Source organism: Martes martes, assembly GCF_963455335.1.
Source record: "Martes martes genome assembly, chromosome: 1".
Lineage (NCBI taxonomy): Eukaryota > Metazoa > Chordata > Mammalia > Carnivora > Mustelidae > Martes > Martes martes.
The window spans coordinates 6,062,696-6,081,759 of NC_137888.1; the positions used below are offsets into that span (position 1 = coordinate 6,062,696).

General features: G+C 43.9%; 2 protein-coding genes across 2 annotated transcripts in view; both read left to right on the forward strand.

The window, feature by feature from the left end:
• Positions 1–4,558, forward strand: part of BRWD1 (bromodomain and WD repeat domain containing 1) — a 118,342-nt gene extending 113,784 nt beyond the window's left edge. The window contains exon 42 of the mRNA XM_080804295.1: positions 2,597–4,558. Within this exon, the coding sequence (XP_080660421.1) occupies positions 2,597–2,988 (392 nt within the window). The 3' untranslated portion in view covers positions 2,989–4,558. The remainder of the gene's footprint in view (positions 1–2,596) is intronic.
• Positions 4,559–5,916: 1,358 nt separating this feature from the next.
• Positions 5,917–18,231, forward strand: PSMG1 (proteasome assembly chaperone 1). Its single transcript, XM_080804315.1, has 7 exons — positions 5,917–6,429; positions 7,728–7,834; positions 9,038–9,189; positions 11,131–11,193; positions 14,687–14,885; positions 16,036–16,172; positions 18,018–18,231. Exons 1-7 carry the CDS (start codon positions 6,242–6,244, stop codon positions 18,090–18,092), a joined length of 921 nt encoding a protein of 306 aa, XP_080660441.1. The 5' UTR covers positions 5,917–6,241; the 3' UTR covers positions 18,093–18,231.
• Positions 18,232–19,064: the final 833 nt, after the last annotated feature.

The window sequence follows — 19,064 nt, forward strand, 5'->3', positions numbered from 1 at the left end:
TTGATTTTATGTGCTGAAGATTGACTTTGGATCTAGGATTGCTTTGCAGAGACATCAGTTGGTAATTTTAAACATTCCTGAGAAAAGGCCCTTCGTAGTGAAAACGCGAGCTTTCTCATGGTCTCTGCTGCTTGTGTGAGTGACCGCACAAAGCCCAGCCAGGCAGGGGAGGCTGTGCTGCCCAGCAGTCTGAGGATGAACTCAGCCGTGAAAAGGCCATTTTTGCAATGCCTGGGGACGTAGATTGAACAAAACGAGTTACCTTTAGAAACAATTTCACCGGAAAAGTATAGAAGTCCCATAGTTGGCGAAAGGGACTGATGCATTTCGGGGGGGGGGGTTTGCTTTCAGTACAGGAGTTCTAACCTATGCTGGGTCTTGGAGAAAGTGTAAGCACATCTTTGAAGTGAGTTTCACAGACTGAGGGTAAAATCGGAAGGGCTTTCCTTTTGAGAACAGAAGACTTCCTCAGTTCTCACTCTTAATGAACGTATCAATCAACAGTAGCCCATTTTCACCTGTGCTCATTTGTGCTGGGTGACAGAAGGGCAAACCTCTCTGTTCATAAAGGAAAAACTAGGAAGGTTGTTGATCATTGGGAGTTTCACTGCGGTAGAATGAATAGCATTACTTGAGAGCTGGCAAAATGAGTCCTTATTTTCTCATCCTTAGTGGTGAAAAGGATAGAGTGGGAGAGTCCAGATGTGGACTCTGGCGTTTCGGTGGTCTCTAGCCTGTTCTTACCAAATGCTGAATGTCTGCAAATGAGGTGGGGTCCCCAAACTCACCCCCCAGCAAGGCTTGTGTGCCTTTAAAACAGTTTTAGATAGCTTGATTTAATGGCTGCAAGGCTAGAGTGCCAACAGATAAAACCTAACCCTCAGCGGCTGAAGTTCAGGTGCATTTTTATAAGAAATACAGGTTTTGCCTGCTCTCTGAAAGTAAGGCATTCCTGTGAAACCTTTCATAAGCCCAAATATGGGATAAAACAAAGATGCAACTACCATTAATATAGATGGAAAAAATTGAAGGCATTTGCAGACTCTGAAAAATCACCTCTCAGGCTTCTCTGGTATCTTAGGACATGTCTTACTAACGGATGCACAAAATCAATGTGGCTCAAGCCCAGGTGCTCAGACAGTTCAAGAGCTCTGGCAGCAGCGGGAGGAGCTTGGTGGGCGGCTCTTCTGGTTCAGGGTGTTTGCCGCCTCTCTAGAGGCTCTCAGCAAAACCGACACCAGATGCAGTTTGTGTTTTTGGCCCCATTTTTTTTTTTTTTAAGACTTTATTTATTAGCACAAGCAGGGGGAGCAGCAGGCAGAGGGAGAAGAAGCAGGCTCTGTGCTGAGCAGGGGGAGCCTGGTATGGGGCTCGATCCCAGCACTCTGATCATAACCTGAGCCAAAGGCAGATGCTTAACTGACTGAGCCACACAGGTGCCCCCCCCCTTTTTTTTAAATAAAAGTGAGATCCTCTTCGATTTCTTTTGGCTAGCAAAATCAGGTAGGTCTTCTGTAAAAAACGAAGTGGCATAATGTGAACTTTCAAAAAGCCTAGGAGTGCATTAATTAATCCTATATTTGAAATTTGAAAATCTGGCTTTGAAACATTGGCAGAAATAACACTGATTTGAGCCCACCTAAGTTGATAATCGTGGAGCAGTGGGTGCAACTTCATGGGGTCACGCTTGGAAAATTGCCTCTCCGTAGTGCTTTCGTCCTGCCTGTTTGATCCCTCCACAGTTCCTAGCTCTCCGATACAGTAACACTCCTCAAAGGAAGCTTTCCTTACCCCGTGACTCTGTTTGGTTTCTAGAATGTGGTTCTCACAGTCGCCCTACACCTCTTAGTTCTTAGAGCAATTAGAGTTAATATGTATAGAATTAGTGTTTTACAATCTTTATCCTGATCCTCTGGATGGCTGGCATATACCTACCTAGCTCAGAAAATTATTATTTAAATAATAATGGAACCAGGATTTAATAATTCCAGTTATGTAAAAATGCTCAAATATTTTAAAAAGTGGACCTAGGGTTAAAACCATATTTTAGTTAGATAAAACGAACAGGCAATTCCTTTTTATCTACTGGTTCATGTTTGTTTTGACTAAAGGTGTTGGAATTCAAACTTCAAGGACGTTCTTGAGGCAGAGCTGATACCACATCGAGTCATGATGGCACTGCCTTCTCTTGGAGGTTCTAGGGAAATCATTTCAGAACTGCTGTTGAATATCCTAAAATAGTTCAACAGAGAATATCCGAAACGATACCAAGAATTTAGTGCTTTATGATGCTGAAGATACAGTCTCACAAGTCTGCTCCTGTTCGAAGTGGCAGTTGTCTTTGCAGATTAGAAAGCATGCCAGGTGGCAGACTATTCAAGGCTTCTTTTTGTTGATGAGGAAATGGGAGGTTCTACCAATGTTAAGAACGTGTAGTATCACTGATGAGAAATCATGTACGTTTTTTACTTATTTAGCAATGTGAGTAATTTTTAAATTTATTGTTTAAGAGTGTGTTACTGAGGAATTGTAAGTAGTAGTAAAAACTTGTGTTACAAGGTTTTTACATTTACATGAACTTTCACTCGTTTTTCAGAATCTGTTCCTAGGGACAGAGAACCCAATACAAAAATGAGAACATGTATGCATAATGAGAAGGCTGCAGTGCAAGTGCCTAGTGAAATTCTGAAAGCAAACATGGTGCCTGACAAAGTTCTCAGCAGATGTGCCGCTGTGGCTGCAAATAAGATAAAAATAATGAGCAATCTCAAGGATGCGATTTCAAGACCAGAAAATGTTTGTTTTAGGAAGAGCAGGAGAAAGCTGCCGCATCGAACTGCTTCTGCTGCGGCTAAGAAAATATTACTGAATGTTTATAAAGAGGATGATACAACCATAAATTCTGACAGTGAAAAAGAGCTTGAAGATATTAATAGCAAAGCACTTTTTTTCAGACAGTTCAGATCCTGGAAAGCAAAAGCACAGTAGTGACTATGGAAATGTAGAAGTGGGATCAGGGACCACAAGTAAACGGGCAGTTGTGTTCTGCTCTGAACTCTAAAGTTAATCCCTTGTTGGCACCTTTTTTGAGGAATTTTCTAAAAGCCATAATGGAGCGGGTCACAGTGAGCTCTGGTACAGACCCCAACTATAGAGATTATGAGGGGGAAATAGACAGTGGAGCCTGGAGTGGAGAGGTGGAAAGGAGAGACAAGTAACCTGTCCTAAGATTGTTCCCTTTCAGAAAGGAAGGGCCTTGAAGAAACCCCATGATTCCTTAGAGGAAGAAAATAATGGGAAGTGTACAGGGTCTGTAGCAAAAACTTCAAGGGCTGAAAAAAAAATGTCAAAATTGCAACCTGATGCTAATTTTAAGGGTTCAGACTGGCACAGCTATGGTGTGTCATTACTGCAGTAAGAGGGGAAAAAAGTAGGCACATTTCAAGTGCCACTAGCCTACCTGGCTTTTGAGCAAAGCAAATCCTTTCATAAGATCCAGTCCTTAGAATTCACCACCTTAAAAGTCAGAAACAACTTAAACTAGAAGGACCTGGGGATTCAATGATGGGGGATGTTGATAATCGAGTTCTGAAGCAGTGTGTGGGAAACAGGCAATTAGCAAAAACCCATTAAATGTCTTATTTTGTTTATAATACTGGAATTTATACGGAATGGTGACCACTTGATAAGACTAATTCAGGGAATATGTATTTTTCTATGAAGGCTATGAATGTGACTATCGCAACAACTTTTCCTCATTATTACTTGCACATAACAGCATTTATAGAGTTGCCAAAACGTGCCTCATTATGAGGCAAGGTCTTAGTTTTAACCAGTTAGAAAATAAAAGGTATAGATGAAGATTAAAACAGTCATATTTTTGGATGAGACAGTGACATCCTCTTATGTTTCTCTACAGCAAAATTAGTACTTTATGAATGCTTTGAGCAAATTAATTATAATCTCATCACAACAAACTTAAATGGCAGCATGTGTGGGCTCTTTCACTGTGGCCTTTGCTAGGATTAGAAATCTTGATACTATAAAGAATTCTTTGCAGTGAGGTTTAATTTAACAGGTATTTGTTGAAAGGAAGATCACCAGATTAAATGAATGCACTGTTGAATCTTTTTAACATAGTAACATGTTATTGGAAAAATGAATTGTTAGAAGCAAGTTGTTTTCCCATTGAAAAAATCTGTGAATATTAATATATGATTTGCATGTGTAAATCTGAAAAAGTAAAATACAGAAACCTAAGAGTTTCTATTCGTTTTTCATTAACAGACTAATGTAATGCATATATTTTGGTTACACAGCTAGACCCAAATGTCTAGATTACTTGAGAAATTTGTTTGTGGTTGCATGTCTGCTTAAAAAAAAAGGCTTTTTGTCGTCTTTTTTTTTCCTTGGCATAAGCCAGAATATTTCTAACGTACAAAGTCTGTGTCCTTTGCTCTGTTCATAGTATACTTTCATCTGAAATACTGATACCAGTATCTTGTTACTAGTACAGGTGAGAAAAGGAAGAATTCCTAATAAACTGCTAATATTTTTAGGCGCACGGGGTTTGATTTTTGATTGCTAAAATGTATAAATCTATTTCCATTCCCATATTTACCCTTAATTCTACAGAAATTTCTCATTGGGGCTGCTATATCCTCAACAAATACCATAAAATGAAAATATTTAAGTCTCAGTTAAGACTCTCACACAGAATTTCTTGTCAACTTCAGTGTAATCAAAGAATTTGTTTTGAATTGACAGTGTTCTGTGATGGGGTTAATTTCTGTTAGGTCTTGAGGTGTCACCAGCCTTCTTTCATAACGCAATCTCTGCTGGTTTAGTATTTAAATTGAACATCTATTTGCTCTTTTTTGAAGTGCTCGGCCTAAATTTACTGTAAGTGCATGAAATAAGCCATTTGTTTAAAAACTTAACATTATCGTAAAACTGTGAAAAGTACACAGAATTTAAATCACTGCCAAATGTATTATTACCCTACTCATAATTTTAGTCAGCTTTCTAGAAATGATTTCTTCATAATGTAATTGTGAAATCAAATCGCAGTAAATTTTACTGGTAAAAATGACAAGTTACTTTATTCGACAAAAAGGACTTAGACACAGTAAGTCCTCTTTATTGTGCAATCCAGTCATTCTAGAAAGCAGCCCGGGAATCAGTGCCCCGTAAACACACCACCTTGGTAACCTTGCTAACCCCACGCAAAGGTCCCCTAGCTCTCACTGGACAGCCATCTGGTCACACTGTTATCCTTAAATGTTCCAATTTTGCTTCAAAACTCAGACTTCGGTTTTGGTTCCGTTTGCTAAAAGGCATTTAATGTACATGCCTCTGTTGATACTATTTCTCCACGTCTCAAGACAAGGTATTTGTGGCGGCTGAGACTGGAAACCACGAGGTTCTGCCCGACCCCAAGGCAGCACCTGCGGGCGTTTGCCTGCGGCGTTCCAAAATGCGAGCGGGTCACCGATCTCCAGCTCGAGTACCGTAGGGAAGCGGATCTGGGGCTCCCGGCAGCACCGGACACCGCCCCACATCTGACCCGGCGCGGCGCCCCTCGGCCTCCGGCTCCGCGCACCCGCTCGTCCCGCGCGCTCCAACGGAGAGAGCCGAGTCCGCACCCACCGCACGCCTCGCTCAGTCACGGGAGGCCACCGACGGCGACAGTGCGTTCGGTACGGGACACGGCCACGTTCTGAAGAGAAGCTAACTATGCCTGCATTCCCATAAACTGAGACGGGCCGGACGACCGTCCGCCCTGGGCCTGGGAACTCTTACCGCAGAGTAAAAGCCGCGTTTGACCCCCCCCCCCGCCACGGAGCGCTGTATTTCTTCCCGCCCTCGGTCCGCAGCGCCGCCCCCTCCCCACGCCCCCACCCACCCCCCGGCGGAGAAGGGGAACGGGCGCCGCGGGAAGGCAGGCGGGGGAGCAAGGCTGGTTTCTCCCAGGCGCCGCCGGCCGAGCCCCGCTCCTCTCTCCCGTGCGTCACCTGCCGGGACAGGACGCCCCCTGCCCCCGCCCCGCGCTGGGCTCTCTAGCCCGGAGTCATCCGACCTCTCGATGTCGCCGCGCGCCGGGGCCCCAAGATAAGACGCTCGACACCTGCGCGGCCGCAGGGGCTCGCGCGCGTGCGCGGGGGCGTGGCGTGAGGGCGGGGCTCAGGGGCGCGGGGGCGGAGAAGGGGGCGTGGTGGTGCGCGGCTGAGGGCGGGGGCGCATGCGCCGTGCTGGGACGTCGCGGTCCGGCCGGGACGCTGGCGCGGGTACCATGGCGGCCACGTTCTTCGGCGAGGTGGTGAAGGCGCCGTGTCGAGCTGGGACCGAGGACGAGGAGGAGGAGGAGGAGGAGGGGAAGAGGGAGACGGCCGAGGACAGGGAGGTCCGGCGGCAGCTGGCGCGGAAGAGGTGAGGTCCGGGAGGCAGACGCGGGGTGGCGCTGGCCCGCGGCGGCCTCCGTGGCGTGCGTAGCGCCGGGGCTTCCTTTGCGGGGACTCGGGGGCCGCCCTGCGCGCTCGTAACGGGTTCCCGGGAGGCCCTCGTTCGTGGTCCGTGGTCCGTGGTCCGTGGTCCGTGGACGTAAGGCAGCTCTCTTAAAGCCTTTTTATCCTCCGCTCCGCTCCTCCGTTAGCCTCGATGTCCGTAGCAGGTGGAAAACCCGCCTCTTTAAAAAGATCGGAGAAAATACAAAATGACCCTTCGCCCCAACCCATTCACGTAGATTCAACAGTTGTGACGGCGTCGCCGCGTGTTTTTTATCCCCTCACCTCGGAGTCCCAGTGCCCGCGGCCTTTCACGTCCCCGTTTTTCGGAATGCACCTCAGACGACGGAGGCGTTTTCTCGAGTGTGCTCTAATAGCTCCTGACGAAGTTAGTAGTTCTGATGCCATTTAGTAGCCCAAAGTTAGCCCGTGCAGGACCAGACTCGCGCAGGAGTGTCAGACGCGAGGTGTTACAGTGAATTTGTGTCATTCAGAATCCGGACAAGGTCCACACGTTACTTTTCGACTTTCTGTCTCTCTTGAGCTGCCTGTCATTTAGAGCATCCCCTCCTTCTCACCCCTGCCGAGATTAGTTGTTGGGTAGGGTGTCCCACACCCTGAATTTGTCTCATTTATCCTGTTCGTCCTCTCCCTTCATTCTGTGTGGATGGATGTTCCTCTTGGAGGCGTGGTCGGGTGCAAGCTCAGTATTCTGCTGGCAGGAGGGTGGTGCTTCCCATTTCTTGTTGCACACTGTACCCGTTTGTGCCACTTTGGGGGATGCTGAGATTGATCACTGGGTCAGGTGGACAACCTGATCTCTGTTTTGGAATACTCCATGAATTTTGCATCAGATTTTTTTTTTTTAAGATTTTATTTATTTATTTGACAGAGATCACAAGTAGGCAGAGAGGCAGGCAGAGAGAGAGGAGGAAGCAGGCTCCCCGCTGAGCAGAGAGCCCAGGACCCCAGGATCATGACCTGAATCGAAGGCAGAGGCTTTAACCCACCGAGCCACCCAGGTGCCCCTGCATCAGATGGTTTTATCTGTTAGTTATTGTTGCCTGAATCTGTTGTTTCCCTTAGATGATAATTACATTCTTTATGAAATTAAAGCCTGCATATTGCTGATTACAGAATCATGCCTTTAGTATCCTTTTCCTCATAATACGGTACTGATTATGTTTAAGTTGCTTTAGTTTTGTTCTTTGTTTCTTGTGTTAGGGAGGTGCGGCTCTTTCGAAGACAAACAAAAACATCTTTGGAAGTTTCTCTGCTGGAAAAATATCCTTGCTCCAAATTCATAATTGCTATAGGAAATAATGCAGTAGGTGAGTAGAAATGTGTTAGATTGGTCGTTTTGTTGAAAGAACAAAATCCGTGGGAGGTGGGTGGGGGATGGGGTAACTGGGTGATGGGCGTTAAGGAGGGCATGTGATGTACTGAGCAGGGGGTGTTGTATGCAACTGATCAGTTACTGAACTCTACCTCTGAAACTAATAATGCACTGTATGTTAATTGATTGAATTTATTATTTTTATTTTATTTTTTAAAAGATTTTATTTCTTTGACAGATCACAAGTAGGCAGAGAGGCAGGCAGAGAGAGAGATGGGGAAGCAGGCTCCCTGCTGAGCAGAGAGCCTGATGCAGGGCTCGATCCCAGGACGCTGGGATCATGACCTGAGCTGAAGACAGAGGCTTTAACCCACTGAGTAAAATCTGTGCCTGCTCATATGATAACCTTCTTTTTGACAGACTTTTAAAAATTAAGATTTAAAGGAAGTGTGCTTTGGTTAAGGGAGTTGTAAATCACAGGAACTGAGTTTATAGTGTGTTCAGGTATCCACATGTCCTCAGAGTCCTGGTACTATTTGGGCCAGACTCAGGGGGACAGAGGTGGCATGTGTACATGACCCCTTTGGAGCAGTGGTTCTTAAATGTTTTTGAAATAACAGGGTCCTTTGAGAACAGGATGAGAACTCTAAAAATACCAGTGATGGTCGCTAACGTTTTTGAACCTTCAAGTTTGAAGATCTGTACATGTATGACTCCATTTGATAGGTTAATAGTGCAGAGTCCAGCTAGGACAGCAGACGCATGGAGGTGCGCAGACCTGTGTGATTCTGGCTGGTGCACAGACTCTGGGGTGAGCCCTGGGAGCCTTCAGTGAAGTTGATCCTTGCCCTGTCAGGTAGCCCTTGCTTGCAGGACATAGTAAGTGGTAAAAAACTGTTGACTCATTTATAAGAAGTTCTCCTGGCCGACAATTTCCCTGCAAGTGTTACCTTGTGACAGTGTGGTACAGCCCGGCAGTAAACCTGTGTTCCGGAGTTCCTGCCTCTGATACCATCTGTACTGAGGTAGTTTAACTTCTCGAGTCCTCAGTTTCCTTTTCTGTAAAATGGCTGTGTAAGGTTAGTGGTCTTAATGGCTCTTGTAGCTCTCAAATTCTAGAGAAATATGAAATCGTTTTTGATTCTAGAAAATGCAGTTTGCAGATGTGGCACTAACTGATGTGAATTGTTTTTCACAGCGTTTTTGTCGTCATTTGTAATGAGTTCAGGAGTCTGGGAAGAAGTTGGCTGTGCTAACCTCTGGAATGAATGGTGTAGAACAACGGACACGACACATCTGTCCCCCGCAGAGGCCTTTTGTGTGTTTTATCATCTGAAATCGAGTCCCTCGGTACGTGGGACTTGGATGCTTCAGAGGGAGCTGTTTAAGCATCGTTCGTGTGGTGTTCATTTGAATTTCGTGTTCCTTTATATCTGCTTCTGGGCTGACGAATTGCACCTGTAGGCAGTGCTGTTACTTATATAAATATTAGTGTGGCGAACACAGTGTGTTGATAAAGTCCTAGGAAATTCTGAAATAACTTTGTTAGGAAAAAACCATAGACAGTAGACATTCACACCTTGCTCTCATTCAAAAAAATTATTTCAGCTGGTAACTCTGAATGTGCAAAAATGTGTTCACTCTGTGAAAGCAGGGAGTTCTCCTTTGTGGCAGGATACCCAGGATTTAGCAAATGCCTGGTACATGCTAGGAACTCTGGTAGTGTTTATTGAACAAATGAATGCTTTATGTGTTCTGAGCATAATTCTCTTGACTTTAAGCTTTTACCCTAACCTGATTTTTTTTTTTAAAGATTTTATTTATTTATCAGATAGAGATTACAAGTAGGCAGAGAGAGAGGGGGAAGCAGGCTCCCTGCTGAGCAGAGAGCCTGATGCGGGGCTCGATCCCAGGACCCTGGGATCATGACCCGAGCCGAAGGCAGAGGCTTCGGCTGAGCCACCCACTGAGCCACCCAGGCGCCCCAACCCTAACCTGATTTTTTAAGCCCTGGAAGTCATTCTGTAGCTGACACCGAGTGATTTCCTTGTTTCATACGCGTTCGAATCCTAATCTTGGGTCCATTCAGAGAACACAGCATACGGGGCGATTTGAGAGTCAGGCAGATGAGGTGGCCAGGCAGGTGCTGTGTCTCCCCACCTGCTTGTCTGACAGAGTACCGTTGCCCAGCTGCTGAGCTGTTGAACACAGGCCAGCGCAGGGGTTCAAACAGTGAAAGAAGCTGCTGAGTCCCTAATACTGTAATGGAGCGTATTTCAAAAGGTAAAGACCAAATGTTGGCCTTGAAAACTGTAAAGTTTGATTTTTTAATACTTCTGTTTTTTTTTTTTTCCTGGTTTGTTTTTTAACATGCAATCCAAAGTTATTTAAGATTGCATAAGGATTTTTATGCACACCTAACATTTATAGGAAATAAGAATGAAACTAAGCATGTTTTTGATCTCATCTTTAGTTGGGAAGATTGTACTTTAGAACAGATTGTGAAGGTCCAGTAGGAGAAATTTCTGTCACCTTTTCTAGTCGTACACTTATTAGTTAGATATTTCTTGATTATGCACAACCTACGTGTGTAGTTTATTATATGTCCAGTCTTTTTCTTGCCCCCCATCCCGCTGTACCTTTTTCCCTTCTTTGCTTCCTTTGGGTAATTAAGTGTTAGCATTTTTGGCAATGTTTTAGTAGAAGACGTTGAGTTCTGTGGATAATATCATTCCATGAGCATTAATAATCAGGAACCCAACCTTTTATGGCATTGTGGCATTACAAATTATTTTGCTTTGAATATATGGGTTAGAACTTGGTTTCTAAAATAAGACCATGTCTTCAGAGGCATTAGTACTGTTTCACAATGCCATTTGGGTTGAGATGCTGTCTGGCTGCCTTTCACTCTGATAGCACCTAGAGTTTGTATAATGCTTATGTTTTATAGTGTTTACATTTGTTTTGTGTTTGGCCTTCCCAGTGTATGACCCCCAGAAAGGCAGCAGGACTGGTATCATTCTTGTGTTATAAAGAAGATTCTGGTAGCATTTGTTGGTAGTGTCTTCAGTGTCTCCTATGCAAACTCTTGTGGTCACTCCGTTAATGTGGACTTTATTCTCATGTTAACTGCCAGTAGTGGTGTGATTCGAATAAATAAGCCAATAGCAAATTAAGAAAGCAAGTATTACCTAAAGGTTATATTAGGATTCAAATGATGTGTATATGGTGGTAGTTCAGAGTGTGTCAAATTCATTTGACCTGGCGAAAAACTTGGATGTTATTTTCCAGGTCGTCCTCTGTCAGTGCAGCTGCTACGTTGCTGAAGATCAACAGTATCAGTGGCTGGAAAAGGTAAGAGAAATGAAGACTGGTGAGCTCCCTGTTTTAAGGGTTCCATGTCTTAACACTTGAGCCTACACAGTCAAATGCAAAGCAGGGAAGTACTTGTTTTTTTTCTTAAAATTATCATAGGAAATTAAGTATCATAGGAATTTGTTATGGAATATAAAGGATAAAATAACTCATCTAACAAATGTGCTGAAGGTTATAGGCCATAGAAGCATAAAACAGTTGGATTCTTTTCATTTGCTGTATTGTTACGTTTGAAAGAAAAACAAACTACTCACATGAAGTAGAACAGGGTCATGGCTGCGCGTGCAGGACGGCCGTGCTGACTATGCGGGCTGGAGATGGCTTGGGGCTGCGAGGCAGGAAACAGGTGTGAGCCGTATTCAGGGGGTTGGCACTTGGCTGCTATTTGCTCCAAATTCCAAAATATTATGCCCATTTGTCTTAGAATTAGGATGGCTTAATTGAGGCTTCATTTTGTGGCAAAATTGTGCACATTAAACATTAAACATTTTTCAGGGAAGAATTTAGGATTTTTAGAGAATAATCGTAATTTTGGCAGTTGCATATGATTATTTTTTAAAGATTTTTTTGTTTTCATTTGAGAGAGAGACAGAGAGCACAAGCAGGGGGTTAGACAGAGGGAGAAGCAGACTCCCCGCTGAGTCAGGAGTCTGACCTGGGTCTCAGGACCTGGAGATCATGACCTGAGCCAATGTCAGACGCTTAACCATCTGAGCTACCCAGGTACCCCAGTTAGTGGAAGTAGGTCAGGGGCACCTGGGTGGCTCAGTGGGTTAAGCCTCTGCCTTTGGCTCAGGTCATGATCTCTGGGTGCTGGGATCAAGCCCCACATCGGGCTCTCTGCTCAGTGGGGAGCCTGCCTCCTCCTCTCTCTCTGCCTGCCTCTCTGCCTGCTTGTGATCTCTCTCTCTCTCTCTGTCAAATAAATAAATAAAATCTTAAAAAAAAAATAAAAGTAGGTGTGTCTGGGTGGCTCAGTGGGTTAAGGCCTCTGCCTTCGGCTCAGGTCGCGATCCCAGGGTCCTGGGATTGAGCCCCGCATCGGGCTCTCTGCTCAGCAGGGAGCCTGCTTCCCTTCCTCTCTCTGCCTGCCTCTCTGCCTATCTGTGATCTCTGTCAAATAAATAAATAAAATCTTTAAATAAATAAATAAAAGTAAATGAAGTAGGTCATATGTATATCTCTTAGCAATGTTTCAGCATAAATCTTAGGTATATTTGTGTTTAGGTATTAAAGTTAAATTAATTAGAAATAAGAACTTTGGTGTACACCTATTTTAAACCAGTTTGGCATACTTGGAAACTAATTAAGAGTTATTAAATACATTTTATTAAATGAGTTATTCAAGAAGGTCCGTGGCCCTTCTTACAATCATATATATGATTTTGTGTTATGTACCAATGTGTATTTTTCTAGGAAGAGTTCTTAGCTTTCCTCAGATCTTGAAGGGTAGGAAACTGTTGTGTTAATTTGTGTGTGTGTGTTTTTAAAGATTTTATTTCGGGGCACCTGCGTGGCTCAGTTGGCTAAGCGTCTGCCTTTGGCTCAGGTCATGATCCCAGGGTCCTGGATCAGGCTCCATGTCCCTGAGGGGATAGCTCTCTCACTCTTTTTTTTTTTTTTTTTCCAAAGATTTTATTTATTTATTTGACAGAGAGAGATCACAAGTAGGCAGAGAGGCAGGCAGAGAGAGAGAGGCAGGCAGAGAGAGAGAGAGGGGGAGAGAGAGAGGAGGAAGGAGGCTCCCTGCTGAACAGAGACCCCGATGCAGGACTTGATCCTGGGACCCTGAGATCATGACCTGAGCCAAAGGCAGAGGCTTAACCCACTAAGCCAATCAGGCGCCCAGCTATCTCACTCTTTAAATAAATAAGTAAAATAAATATTTAATTAATTAATTTATTTATGAGAGAGAGAGAGCACGCACACACAAGCACGGGGAGCTGCAGGCAGAGGGAGAGGGAGAAGCAGCCTCCCTGCTGAGCAGGGAACTGGATGCAGGACTCAATCCCATTGATCTGATCCTGGGATCGTGACCTTAACCAAAGGCAGATGCTTAACTGGCCGAGCCACCCAGGCACCCCAATTTGTGTTTCTTCGATTTAAGTAGCATGATTGTTATGTCAAGAATATTTTATTATTTTTGCACTATGGGACAACTTTTCTTTTCCAGAACTTCAAATTTTTTCATTAATATTTTTTTTTTTCCTTAGGGACACTCTGCATCCCCCTACCGTTTGGCTCATGTCAGGCACAAAATCCTGATAAACACACAGTCTAACAGAGTGGTCAAGTGTGAATTCAGAGTATGATTGTTGTAGGGAGGTTAATAAATTAGGACTTGCGAGTAATGTGGTGTTTCTTAAATGGGATGTACGTGCTGATGTTAACTATTTTGTGTTTATTTACTAAGCTGAAGTTAGTCTTAGAAATCATTGATACGTAAAATCTGTAGTTCTGTTGTTATTATAAGAAAGAGCCATTTTCAGGGCACCTGGGTGGCTCAGTGGGTTAAGGCCTCTGCCTTCGGCTCAGGTCATGATCTCAGGGTCCCAGGATTGAGCCCTGCATCGGGCTCTCTGCTCAGCAGGGAGCCTGCTTCCCCTCTTTCTCTGCCTGTCTCTCTGTCTACTTGTGATCTCTGTCTGTCAAATAAATAAATAATCTTTAAAAAGAAAAAAAAAGAAATAGCCATTTTCTTTTTTTTGTAAAATACTTCCCAACAAGGTAGGGTGGCCTAAAGTTTACTTTTTGTTCTTAAAAAAGAAAACACACACAAAACTGCTTTTTTTCTTTACAAGACCATAGATTTTAAAAGCTGGAAAGGGTCCTTGGAACTTCACAAAATACACGCTTAGGAGAAAATAAAGGTCTAGAGTGATTAAAACTTGCCTATAAGCAAAATAACTTAAAAATGCATTTACGGAATATTGCAGTGATACAACACTATTGTGAATGCACGGTTGCAGCTTAGAAACATCTTTATTAAAGTGTTATTGAACGCAGGAACACATGGATTAGAGAAGGGGGATCACTTCCTTTTGCTGATACACTGTTAGTCTGAATGTTGCTTGCAAGTAATGTGGTGTTCTTAGAAATATCTGTACTAGAATAGATCTCATAGTCAAGCAGCTGCTTTACCCTGGAAGCCTGTCCTGGCGTTAGCACAGCGGCTCTGGCCATGTTTCTTCCTGACTTCACTGATGCACACTGCAGCCCCCTCAGGTGGCCGTACTGTCCTCTGTTCCCAGCTGAGGAAAGTGACTTAGAAAAGGTCAGCAAACCAGAAAGTGACAGAACCAAGATCAAACCTGGGTAAGGGGACAGCAGATGTGTTCTCTTTTCCATCGGATGCGTCCACCTCTCAAGGGGAATATTACTGTGAATGGTGTTAGATAAACAGCTAGAGGAGTATTTCTGTTCTGTAACAAAATTTTGTTTGTATTTTAATTTGAGGTCAATTTTGCCTTAGGTCTTTGGCTCTTGTGCAAGGAAGAATATGCAAGTGACAATTCTCACATGTCGGCATGTTACTGACTATAAAACTTCAGAATCTACTAGCAGCCTTCATTCTCCTTTCCTGAAAGCCCTAAAAACACAGAATTTCAAAGAGCCTCCATGCTGTTCACTGCTGGAACAACCAAATATCGTACATGACCTTCCTGCAGCAGGTGTTGCTAAAATTTATGACATTTACAGTATATCTTGTTAGTGCTTTATTGGTTATTGGTTACTGCTGTAACTATTAGGGGAGTTTTAAAGGAGTTTGCTAATGATGATTGATACCAGTGTATTGCTTTAATATCTCTTGTTGCTAGTATGTTGTGTTTGGTTTGAGTTTTAACATTGTCCACACACGCAGTTACGATGTGAGAGCAGCTCAGAATTCTTTTTTTTTTCTTTTTTAAGATTTTATTTATTTATTTGACAGAGATCACAAGTAGGCAGAGAGGCAGGCAGAGAGAGAGAGAGAGAGGAGAAAGCAGGCTCCCCGCTGAGTAGAGAGCCCGATGCGGGGCTCAATCCCAGGACCCTGAGATCATGACCTGAGCCGAAGGCAGAGGCTTAACCCACTGAGCCACCCAGGCACCCTGCAGCTCAGAATTCTTAACTGAGTTCTTAACTCTGCAGCCTTGCAGAGTTGCTCTAGTTCTGAATCTGGAGTTTCTTGAATATTTTATTTTTTATTCCTGTTACTGATTATACCCTAGCATCACATCAAATGTGAGATTGTCACTTACTTTTTGGTAGCTAATATAATTGTTATTTGTTAATAAGTAGGTTTGTTTCCCCTTAAATGTGAAGGTTTCTGGAGTAAGTGGCTAATCTATTTTATTATATTCAGCAAAATTTTAATCTTGTAGTTACCTATGATATGTCTCAGTATATTCAGGAAAGGTAAAATAAGCCATATTTACAAAAGCAAGAAATGATTTAGCGAAAATAAATTGGCTTTGAAAGAAAATGCACATTATAAGTGGTTTGGTATGACAGTAAACACTTTAAGGAAAGCAACAGAGAACTACTTTTAAGAGTAGCCTTTTCTTTTTCTTTTTTTTTTTTTTAAGATTTTATTTATTTATTTGAGAGAGGGCATGAGAGGGGAGAGGGTCAGAGGGAGAAGCAGACTCCCCGCTGAGCAGGGAGCCTGATGTGGGACTCGATCCTGGGACTTCAGGATCATGACCTGAGGCAAAGGCAGTCGCTTAACCAACTTAGCCACCCAGGCACCCAAAGGTAGCCTTTTTTATTTAGAGGTGTTTATTTTAAAAATCATACAGTAGAAGACTGAAGTGTTTTTTTTCCTTGTGTTACTCATAGTTCTGAGTTACTGTCAAGTGTGGAGGATTCCTGCAGTTCTGTATTTGTGTTACACTGATGTGATGAAGTTAGACCTAATCACAGTTGAAGCTTTTAAGCCTATCCTTTCTTCCAGAAGCTTGAAAGGTTTGGTTAAGGTAAGGTTTTAGCTCATTGATTTAATAACTGAGTTACAACAAACTTACTAACAATGGTAAATTTATGGTACTGATTTAAAACTTAAGGAATGCTTAGAGATTTTTTTTCTTCCAAGTAAAGCTTTCTAATCTGGCACTTTGAATTGAGTTGCTGCCCTTTCTTTTAGATGTACTTCTGTAATTGGAGAGATGTTTTGTTTAAGCTTTTTCATGGTAGCCCAGTGCAGTGCATTGATACAAATCCCAGATGGCTGTGTAGAGGGATGGTTTAACTGTTCAGGAAGTTTCTGTAACTAATTCACTTGGAAGATTGTAATATTTAAGAAGGCATTTTTGAGCACAGCATGGATTAAATTATCAACATGTATTCACTTAATTTTGCATGGGCCTGGCTATGTGAAGGCAAGATAAACCTGTTTCCTGCTCTTTGTATGTATGTCCCTAGGCTCTTTCCTTAGAAAAACTCATACTGGAACATGTACACCAAAAGTTTTGCCTATGGTTTCAGGTAGTTTAGGAGGTCCTGTCCTTTCCCTAGGAGATTGGCTGAAAGTGTATGTGCCCTGGGTAAGAACTTCTCTCATACAGGGAAGAGATAACAATAGCGTTCCACAGTGGGAGTCCTGTTTTATTCTAGAACGACCATTGGTGTTAGGAAACCTTTTCTGGAAAGTTCTTTTAGAGTTAGCTCATTGCACTTGTCTCATTAAATTAGTTTGCTTGCTAGATGGTCAGCTTCATGGGAATGGACTGCGTTTTTCCATTTTGGTGTCCCCAAGTCATCAGGTACCTGGCGTATAGGAGAATGCTTTCCCAGCCATTTGTTGAATTAGTAAAACTCGAGACTAAGTTCGTATAATTCAAGCGTGATTCCATATCAGCTGGAGTCATGGATAAGCTTTTTGACCAGCTGAGTTTTATAGGTAGCGGTGCTTTCAGAGGACGTAACTAACCGTTGTGTTTGCTTGTGTGGTTACCTGAGGGCCTTCCGCGGCGGCGTGAGAGCAGGCCCGCGGCGGTCTTGTTCTGGTGTGGCGCGGCGCTCCGCACGCGTTCTGGGGACTGGACGTCGTCGCGTGGAGTCTAAGGCTGCCTGCAGCTTTCGGGAGGATTCTTTGAGGGGGAAATTGAGATAACTTCTCTTAACCTGTTCATTTCTTCCTGTAAACGTAATGACGGTGGAGGGTGCAGCGGCCGTTTGAGGAGGGCAGTTGTCTCTCAAACGCGAGCAGACGTGGTCATCCTGAGTTCGCTCGTAGTCTCAGTTGGTCTGAGGGGGGCGTGGGGTCAACGACGTGGAATTCTCCTGAGCACGTCCGGAGCCATGTGAGTGCCACGGCCCGGAGGTGGCGCAGGCCACCGTCGTGCCAGCTGGACGGAGGGGAGCACCCCATCGCAGGCCTGCCACAGCGGGGGGGGAGGGCCATCTGAGGAGAGGCCGGCACTGCCGCTGGATCCGAGATGGAAGCAGGGAGCACGGACAAGGGCAGGCCCAGAGCCGAGGGCACGTGGAGGTGGGTGCAGGGGGGCTGCGAGAGCTCCTCAGGGGGAGAGGCCGGCCTGGAGGGTCGCCTCCCACTAGAGGTCTCGGACGGCCTGTGGAGGCCGTAAGGCGTCACCACAAAGTTTTGGGCTTAGGTGTTTCATCTACTTAAACACCTCAAATTCCTGAAGCTCTGAGACACTCGGATGTGTTACCTCCTGAAAGTGGAGATTCAGGGCAGGGTCTGTTTCTTTGTGTGCCTTCCTGTTTCCATCCTCAGAGTGTAGGGTTGGAGTGTGCATGTTGGTTCTAACTGGGTTCTCCATCCCACTGTATTGATGACTTTTCTTTTCTTCTTCCAGAATATTCCTCAGAGCACAGAGATACTGAAGAAATTGATGACAACAAATGAAATTCAGAGTAACATTTATACATGATTCCGGAGATAGTTTTGTAAAGTGTATTACCATCCATTCCTTCGAGGGGAGCAGGGTGTATGGGTTTGTTGGTTATTTTTTTTTCCCCCAAGGGGGTATTTTGTGGATGTACAAACAGAATAAACTCATTTTAAATTCATTGTAGTTTTAGTTCCTTTTTTATGGTGGTACTCTTGATGACTGAGATAAGCCAGAAGTTTTTCTTTATCCACTAGGTGGGAGTATTGTTTTGAGTATTTAATACTAGTTTAGTTAAAATTTTAAAAACCTACAGATAACAACATGTTTAGTAAAATGTAAGGAGAGTTACTTTAGTGCAGTAGTTCTGTGTGATATCTGAAAGTTGATTTGTTAATGATTATTATTTTATTTATAAGAGATAGAGCATGAGCTGGGGGAAGACGGGAGGGGGAGAAGCAAGCTCCCCACCGAGCACGGAGTCCTGGGAGCAGGGATCCCAACCCCAGGGCTCCATCACAGGACCCCTGGATCATGACCTGAGCTGAAGGCAGACGTTTAACCGACTGAGCCACCGAGGTGTACCTGTTGGTGATTCTTAATATGTGAAGTTTATATTTTATGGGTTCTTCAGGTTTTTTGTGGGTAGAAACTGATCAGATAACAAAGTTATTTATTTCCTTAAAATGAAATAAAAAGAAATGTGTATTTCATCACTTCTCAGTACTATCTGCCAGGCAGGCTCTTTGTGCACTTTCCCGGGCCCTGGCGCAGGGTTAACTGTCCCAGCGGGACCAGCTCGGCTGCGGCAGGCTGCTGTTGCTAGAATGTGACCGAGTCGTGAGCTCGAAGTAGCTGCCCTGCTCCAGGAAACCACACGCTACACTCTGTCGGTGGAAGTAAGTCTTACAGTGGTGAAGTTGAGGAATGTTGCTTGGTCTCTTTATAAGTTATGGAATCTTTGTATATTACAGATTTGTTGTTACTGTTATTTAAATTCTAGTTGGTTGACAT